The 9,309-nt window shown below is 35.9% G+C and overlaps 1 protein-coding gene across 1 annotated transcript; it reads left to right on the top strand.

Moving 5' to 3' along the window:
- Window positions 1-2,674: 2,674 nt before the first annotated feature.
- Window positions 2,675-9,012, top strand: kcnk13a (potassium channel, subfamily K, member 13a). The gene is made up of 2 exons (XM_051132898.1): window positions 2,675-3,481; window positions 5,403-9,012. Exons 1-2 carry the CDS (start codon window positions 3,151-3,153, stop codon window positions 6,302-6,304), a joined length of 1,233 nt encoding a protein of 410 aa, XP_050988855.1. The 5' UTR covers window positions 2,675-3,150; the 3' UTR covers window positions 6,305-9,012.
- The last annotated feature ends 297 nt before the right edge of the window (window positions 9,013-9,309 follow it).

Raw genomic sequence — 9,309 nt, 5'->3', positions numbered from 1 at the left:
ATCTGAATTATGTATCTCTCTCTCTCTTGCACAGATATCTGTGACATTTGTTCAAACCGCTTTAGACTTCAGATCAGATAAATATTAGAGAGCTCTCCTCCATTCTGAAAAGGTCTTTTAGTATTGATCTCGGATCATTAGAGTAATTCCTAAAAGAGCAGTCTAGCCGAAACAATGAGGATCATTATGCGTTTACCATTTAAGAATGTGTGACTGCTGCGTTAACGATTCCATTTACATCCCTGCAATTACTAATAATTATCCCCATGTTGCTAAACTCATAGTTTTGTCTAGGTATGACATTTTTGGAATTATTTTTCACAGTATATATATGAGGTCAGTGTATACCAGGGTTAACGACAAGTGTAGGTCATGTAGTTCCACTAATATTTAATCATCAATATTTTGTTCTATCATTTAAGACCAATCAAACTTTGTCTTTATGTATTTTCAACATCTTGGTTGGAATGTGTGTTTGTGATAGTTTTCTTTACCCATAAAGACTAATAGACAGTTACATTTTGCAGTTCAAAATTTCTTAAGTAATTCCATAGTTTCTTATGATGCTTTTTAATTTTAATGTTCTGAATATAACAGACTAAGGTGAGTGTCAGACTAAGTATTAGTTTGCATTTTCACAGGAGCATTATTGTGTCTGACCACTGAAGTTGCATACACAATTAGGCTACAGATGTCTTATGTTTTGTGGTGCTTGGATGAGGCTTGAAAAGGCATCATATGGAAAGCTGTTTTAACATTTATTCTTTAAAACTAACTGGTATCTACATTTATGTAGAGTTCTGATTAATGTGGATTAGTGTTGTCTCTGACACATATTCCATTTTTACTAGTGACCATTAATTAGGTTCAAATACGTATTAGTCCAGCTTTGTTAATGTTGCAGAGTAAATAGTTACATAATTTAATTACAAAATGAATGTAACTGTAATCTGTTACAGTTATTGAAAAAAAATGTTACATCTGAATATTTTCAAACATGCAGATTCGATTGATTTCTTTCCCAAATACATTGACTGCTCTAAAATATAAGGAAACAACAATTTTAGGGGTTTAGGACACAGAATAGGATACATGCTTAATCAATAACTGCTTTATTTTTTATTTGGGTTTATGTGTATGCTTTATTTTTTATAATTTGCTGTTTTTTCCAAGGCATTATTAGATGCCCGAGTTTCATAGCTATCCAAGAATTGACTTCGAAAACAGTATTATAGCTTTATTTTATTATTTAAATCAGTATTTAACCCCAGAACAATGTCAAAGCAAAAAACAAAAATATGTCAATGGGCTAGGCTGTCAGCACCAAATGAAATTATATTTTTATAATTTTAATTGAAATGATGAAGGATTTTGACAGACAGCAGTGGGTTCTGAGTACTACTGTACGGTTATCCCTGCCTGCTTTAAATGTTTGAAAATGACAGTTGAAAAAATTCATAAGAAATTTTGAAAAGTAATCATATTCAATAATTTAAATTACTAACAAAGTAATTGAAATAGTTACACTACTTATTACATTTAAATAGGGTCATTTATAATCTGTAACCTATTACATTTCCAAAGTAACTTTAGCAACACTGCTTATTAATGAGGCATCAGTTACCTACCCAGTTATTGCTCTTAGGCCCCGATCACACCGAACGCGTTTTTGCAGTGAGAGGCGCCTTTTTTGAATTGCTTTCTATTGGCAGTAAGCGTTATGCGCGCTGTTTATGCACCGCGGGCGCCTCGCGTTTTTGCCAGAGCGCTCTGAGCGCCTGAGGTTGTAAAAAAAAAAAACAACTCTGAGCGGAAAAGCGCCCAGCGTCATCGTGGTTTTTTCCATTGTCCAATTTAATGAATGGAGAGGCGGGCCTTCCATTGTAGCGACGAAAGTTTTACCGTTGCCTAAAAAGTCCGGAGACTGCAGTGATGGAGAAGAAACTTTTGGTGTCTATCAGTTACCCTGAGCTGTGTTTTTTAAGGTTTTTGCTGATATGACAGTTTACTAAACAGCTAAAAACTAATGATTTTAGAGCACTCGCGCTATAATCCTTTAATTAGATTGACAGGACGGCTGATTTGATGGTTGCCTAGCAACATAAAAAACCACAACGCACTGTTCTTTTTTTAAAAGTCACCAGAAAAAGGCAGTGCGGTGCGCCTCGTGTTTTCAGAACTAAAAAACGCGTTCCGTGTGATCGGGGCCTTACAATACATTTTTAAACTTTTTTTTTTAAACTTATTATGGCTAGTAAAAGTAATAACTGGAATACAGTTGGTGGTCTGATAAAGGTATTAGTGTATATTTGTTTAGTACTTTTAATCTGAAACATGAATTAATATAAGCAAAAAGCAATATTATAAGTAGTACTGTGATACAACACCAGTAGTAGTGTGCCATAGAATCTAATTGCAAAATTAGCTATTTGTTAACAGTAGAATCTGTCTTTATTGGGATAGCAAATGAATAGGTACTAGTGACTGCAGTAATTAGAGTAAAAATAAATGCTACTCACTATTCTTATTAGTTATAATATTAGTAAAAGAAGCACCAGCAACAACGAAATAGACGCGTTAGTTTTAGAGTGTAATTGTTAAAATGGCTTGCCATATGCGTTGGCTCCGAGAGTTTTGTGCAATCGCGGGGAGCTTGCGCGTCTTGTGAGGTTTGTCTACTAAACTTGAGGCACATCGTGAATATCTCCAGAGTTCTTCCGAGTTTAGGCTGTGTAAACTGTTTTTAAAGCTTTGTAAAGTAGTTCTAGCTGCACAAAATCAACAGTTGTATCCAGTATTGTAAGATCTTTCCCAGAGCTCACGCTTGATGGACGTACTAACGACTGAAGTGGGTTGAAAGAAGGTATAAAGGCTTTTCGAGGCGACCTAGCGAGATTCATCATATGAGATGAGCTGAACTACTAGATCCACCCACAGTCTCATCTATGAGGATTTCAGCTGGCACTAAATCCATTCTCAGAGGATGGTATGAGCATCTCTCATCATCATTGCTCATATGCAGTGCGTTTGGTGTACATGCAGCCCAAGAATAATGGAAGAAGAGGAAGTTTCTTACAGTTGCGTGCCCACCAGCGTGAAATGTAAGATGTGGAGACTTTATTACCAGTCCTGTCCAGCAGTTGTCACATAATGGCATGTAGAGGATCGTGCTGCTGTGGTCCTGTGAATGAAGATAATGCGAGGTTCATAATGTTGCTGCTCCTCATCATCCTCTACCTCCTGTGCGGAGCCGCGGTCTTTTCAGCTCTGGAGCATCCCAAGGAGAAACAGGCGAAGGAAAAGTGGGCTCAGAGGTTTGAGCTTTTCAGTCAAAAGTACAATCTAAACAAAAGTGATCTGGAGAAGTTCTTGAGACATTATGAAGAGGCGAACATGGCAGGAATACGGGTGGATACTCTCAGACCACGCTGGGATTTTACCGGAGCCTTTTACTTTGTCGGCACTGTAGTTTCCACCATCGGTAAGCCTGACAAACACATGAAATATATCTTGATGAGAAAATATTCTTGAATGTATTCGGTATATTATATTTATATAACTAAATTCACTTGATATATTTCTGTTTTCAATGTATTTACAACTAATATATAAAACAAATCGTATGTTAATATGGTAATACTAATGTGTTCAATCCAGTGAATGTAGCCTAAAGTCTTGACCAAAAAAAACAAAAAAAAAACCAAATGTGATACAGCTTGTTATAACCTTTCAGCGAAGTCTAAACAGTTTAATGAAATACGACGAAGAAATATCAAATCATTGCTTTAGCCAACAATTATTGTAATTGATAAACTCTGTACATTTCTAATTTTTCAAACAGTCCAATTCTGTCATAAATGTGTGTCAGTTTTATCATCTTAATTTGTTTGACTAAAACACAACTGCAAAAAAAGACAGATACAATTGACCAAAAAATTAAGAGGGGTTTGAGCTAAAAACAACATGCACAACATAAAAAACATACATTTATGTAACTGGCTTTTGAGTCAAAATGATATTGACATGTAACCCTGGACCACAAAACCAGTCTTAGGTAGCATATGTATATTGCTAGCAATAGTCAAAATGATCGATTTTTCTTTTATGCCAAAATCATTAAGTATCATGTTCCATGAAAATATTTTGTAAATATGTCAAAAATTACTTTCTGATTAGTAATATGCATTGCTAAGAACTTAATTTGGACAATTTTAAAGGTGATTTTCTCAGTATTTTTTTTTACCCTCAGATTCCAGATGCCAAATATTGTCCTATCCTAACAAACCATACATCAATGGAAACCTTATGTATTCATATTTCAGATGATGTATAAATCTCAATTTCAAAAAATTTACCCTTATGACTGGTTTTGTAGCCAGTTATTAGTTATTATTTATGTATTTGTTGACTGATGCAAGTAAACCACAGGAATTGTGTGATCACATTTATTTGTGTTGTTACATTTTACTTTAGTGTTCACGTTGTGTATTTATTTATTTGTGGATATAAGTGTAAATACACGTTGCCATGATTTTTAAATTGAATGCATTCAATTTAGTTTAAATATGAAACATGCATGAATGTTGATGAAAGCAGCAGGAGAGATATTGGACTATTGATGCCTGCCTGCATGTAGAGTAGTTATATATAAAGATTTTAAAGTGAATATATTTGAGTTAACCTGAAATTTTGCAGCTTTTGAAAATGTTGTTTTTGGTATAATATTAGACCTAACACTCTAACTCAAAAACGGATGGTACAAGTTAAGTCAGTCTGATGCATGTTCCTGTTTGGTTTGTGTACATTTCTATATATAATTTATTTTATTTTTTTCTTACCATTCCAAGTTTAAAAATATTGACATTTAAGACAACTTAAGACTTAATAAAGATGCTGTTTATCTACATTGAACACTAGAGTAATGCAATCAAAAATGTGTTGCCTTCCTCACTAATTCCAAGAAAATTTCCCAAAGGGGAACCAACAACCACTCAACTATTAGTATTCCAAACGATTCCAAACCGCAGACCTTTGCTGCTTAAATTGTCTTCAGTTGCTGCTTAGGTTTCATTGCATCTCTTTGATAACAAAGTCTTCAGACATGAGCTGAGGATGTGAATAAGCTTGTCTTCATGTTGTCCTCCTCAATGGCTTTTATGTGTAGGGGGAAAACATTTATGAGAAGAATAATGCAATCCACTCGTTATTTGCATTTCAATCAGTGTTACAAGGGAAAGGTGGGAGATGTTTCAGTATCTGTCACCAATAGCAACACTTTGTTCTCCAGCTCTGAGGAACATAAAGGAGGAAATAGTTTTGGGTGATTGAGCTTAATAAACGGTTTGTTTATTCCATTATGTATGGGTGTAAATTAACGGTTCTTCCTCTCATATTTCCCACAGGGTTTGGAATGACCACACCAGCCACTGTCGGTGGCAAAATCTTCCTGATCTTTTATGGCCTCATTGGCTGTGCAGCCACCATTTTATTTTTTAATCTCTTCCTGGAAAGAATAATAACAGTGCTGGCTTTTGTTCTCAAATCCTGCCATGAAGTCCAACGGCGACGTAAAGGAGTTTTACCTCACGACAGCAGACAAGACTCGAGCAACGCGAGGCTAAATCGTGAAGACAGTCTCGCAGGATGGAAGCCTTCAGTGTATTGTGTGATGTTGATCCTTTGCGTGGCAGCAATAATAATTTCTTGTTGTGCTTCGGCGATGTATTCCTCAATCGAGGGATGGGGATATTTGGATTCACTCTACTTCTGTTTTGTGGCATTCAGCACTATTGGTTTCGGGGATATGGTCAGCAGCCAGCGGGCCAGTTACGAAAACCAAACCGTCTACCGAGTCGGCAATTTCTTTTTTATTTTAATGGGCGTTTGCTGCATCTACTCGCTATTCAATGTCATCTCCATTGTTATCAAGCAGGTGCTCAACTGGCTCCTGAAAAAGCTTGAGATACCATGTCGTCACTGCCCCGGGAGGTCTCTCCGGCCTCGTAGAAATGCAGTAATGCCCGGCCACGTCCGAACACGTGTTCGCAACATATCCATAGACACAGACGCAGTGAACGACAGCGAGACGGATGGACGCAGAATGTCCGGAGAGATGATCTCCATGAGAGACTTCCTGGCGGCTAATAAGGTCAACTTGGCGATCATGCAGAAACAACTGTCTGAGACTGCCAACGGCCATCCTAGGCCATGCGGGTCAACAAATAGGCACAATGGATTCTCTGGTGGCGTCGGAGCCTTGGGTATAATGAATAATAGGCTTGCAGAAACCAGTGTGGACAGATAAATATAAGCAAACACAACACAATGGCTTTATGAAAAGCCAGATTGCACTGCCCATAGTTTAGCTACTATTACTTTTATATTACAGATGTAGGCACGTACGCAAGTCTCTTTCTTATGTGTGTTGAATGCTGTAGTTGAAATATCCATTGCTGCTCTAAAGGGAAAGAGAACGGAGAACTGAAGCTCAGGTCTGTTTCTAAGATTGATGTGCTGGGAGAGGCTTTGCTGCACAAAGTTTTGAGTCATACTCTTATGATTGCAGTTGTTTTTTTCTTTTTGTTTGTGGTTGGAGGATGTTGCAATCAGGTTGAGCACTTTGTAAGAAAAAAATGCATGGATACCATGCTGGTGGAGCTACAGTGGGGTCCAAAGTCTGAGACCACTAGTGTAAAGGTATATTTTCCATTATTTTTCAAAATTAAATATTTGTTAGATTATGCGCATAATAATTTGAATGAAATATAAACTGAAAAATAAACATGAAAGCTGAAATAATATAAGAATAAATAAGCTTTCCATTAATGTATGGTTGTATATTAATGTATATTGTACATTAATGTATATATTTGTTATGATAGGACAATGTTTGGCTGAGATAGAAGTATTTGAAAATCTGAGGGTGCAAAAAAATCTAAATACTGAGAAAATCACCTTTGAAGTTCTTAGCAATGCATATTACTAATCAAAAAAATAAGTTTTGATATATTTATGGCAGGAAATTTACAGTATATCTTCATGGAACATGGTCTTTACTTAATATCCTAATGATTTTTGGCATAAAAGAACAAAAAAACAATAATTTTGACCCATACAATGTATTTTTGGCTATTGCTACTGATATACCTGTACTACTTAAGACTGGTTTTGTGGTTGAGGGTTACATATTTAATTAGTGACCAAGAAATAGTTCTGAATCTTAAGTATTAAATATATTAAATATAACACACACACTACCATTCAAAAATGTGGATTTAAAAAAAAAATAATAATAATAATACTCATTCAGCACGGATGCAGTAAATTTACACTAAAAATAAACTTATTTAAACTTTTAAACTTACAAAATATTTCTATTGCAAATAAATGCTGTGCTTTTGAACTTCAGTTCATCAAGAATCCTTTTAAAACATTTATCATGATTTCCGCAAAAATATTAGGCAGCATGACTGTTTGTAATATTGATAATAAATGTTTCTTGAGTACCATATCAGCCAGCCGGGTCTCATGATGAAAACGTACCTGTGGGAACGTTTTCGCAAGACGCGAAATACGTACCAGTACGTATCACAGCAGTTCCCAACAGAAATGTCCACTGAGTGGCACTAAAAGAGTGTTGTTCGAGTTTTTTTCCCCATAACAGAAGAACGTCCTTATGGAATGTTTTGTGTGACGTTGGTTTTGTACGTGTCACGACAGTTCTGACTTTAAATGTCCATTGAGTACTGTTATAATGCTAATGCTCCGTGACGTTTTAAAACAACCTACCCACTGCACTACACCTAAACCTACCCCATAGTATGAACAAAAGCGAATGTGACCTAAGAACTCAATCGCAAGCATGCCGTTTTATCTTGTTTGATGATCTCTCATCATTAGTCATGTTTTATCATGATTCGTACCCAAGGATTCCTAAGTCCTAAGTCCAATTCCGTGTTGTCTGGGCTACCAAGCAAGCTTGTTATGTTTACAAAACATATGGAGCTGTAATTATACTTGTGTCTGAAAACGATTACAAGTTGTCGTTGTTTTACCACCTCTAGTGGACATTTCTGTTGGAAACTGCAGTGATATGTACCTATTGGTACATATTTCGCCTTCATCATGAGATCAGTTAGATATCAGCATATTAGAATGGTTTCTAATAAAAAAAAAAAAAAAAATTTTACAATATATCCACCTTATTCTTCAATGTAAAAGTAAGGCTATGGGCGAAACTTCTGGTTCATTAGCCATCAAATTTACAAATGGCCGCGGCCACTCTTATGGGGAAAATAAGGTGGATTAATTGTAATAATATTTTACATTATTACTGTTTTTACTGTATTATCAAATAAATGCATCCTTGATGATCACAAGTGACTTAAAACAACAAAAATTGAAACACAAAATCTTACTGACCCCAAACTTTTGAATATGCATGCATGCATGAATGGGGTCTGAGATTTTCATTGTGGTGTCAGACTTTTGGACTCCTCTTCCTGTCAGCTTCTGACACTTTCTAGTGGAGCATTTCTTTTTAGGTTCTGCTGAAGGATCTAAGTGATAAGGTGATGAAAATTACATTCATCCACCAGTAGCTTATTATCCTCTTCACTGTGCAGGTATGTAGATAAAGGCATGAGGTGCGACAGTTATGAGAGCCAGACAGCTCACATGCCATCTGTTTCATGACGTTTTACTGCAGATACTTCAGAGTATCTAGCAGCTGTAAAAAATTCATGACACCTATATTGATTGCTTGAATTGCTTATCAGGTATTTCAGTTGTACTGAAACGAATGTTTCTTGCGCCACCAGAAGCGCACAGAACAAAACGGGCCATGTCGTTTTGGACTGTTCATGAAATATGTGCAATGCCAAAATGGGTATGATGCAGGACATCAGATCATTTTCTCCAGCACTTTGTATCTTCAACTTTGAAACCTGCTTTATTTAAAGATGAATGATTGTATGTAGAGGTGTAACGCATGATGAATTAATAAAATATGATTTGCCAGATTTGCTGGGAAGTCTTGTAAATGCGTGTGTGATGTGTGTTGTCATTTTGAACAACATGTGTCTTTAGGTTACATTACTATACATCATTTTTATTTACTTAGTTTAATTTACTCTTTGTAATCCACCTTATTTTTCAACATGGAAGTAAGCCGTTTTCTGTGAATGTGCGAGACTTCCGGTTCATTATTAGCGCTGTAGGCAAATAAGGAGAATAACAAAGTGCAGTAAACGGTAAAACTGTTTACACTATAAACCAGTGTGATCATAATTAAGATAATACATTAAAATC

The sequence above is a fragment of the Labeo rohita genome, chromosome 17 (assembly GCF_022985175.1).
Source record: "Labeo rohita strain BAU-BD-2019 chromosome 17, IGBB_LRoh.1.0, whole genome shotgun sequence".
Classification (NCBI taxonomy): domain Eukaryota; kingdom Metazoa; phylum Chordata; class Actinopteri; order Cypriniformes; family Cyprinidae; genus Labeo; species Labeo rohita.
Note: the sequence above shows the minus strand (reverse complement) of the source record. Positions and strands in the feature narration are given on the sequence as shown.

Excerpts from the sequence above, each read along its gene's own strand:
- kcnk13a (XM_051132898.1), top strand. The coding sequence starts at position 3,151 with ATGGCATGTAGAGGATCGTGCTGCTGTGGTCCTGTGAATGAAGATAAT. Across the intron at positions 3,482-5,402 it reads CACTGTAGTTTCCACCATCG|GGTTTGGAATGACCACACCA; the intron begins GTAAGCCTGACA and ends TATTTCCCACAG.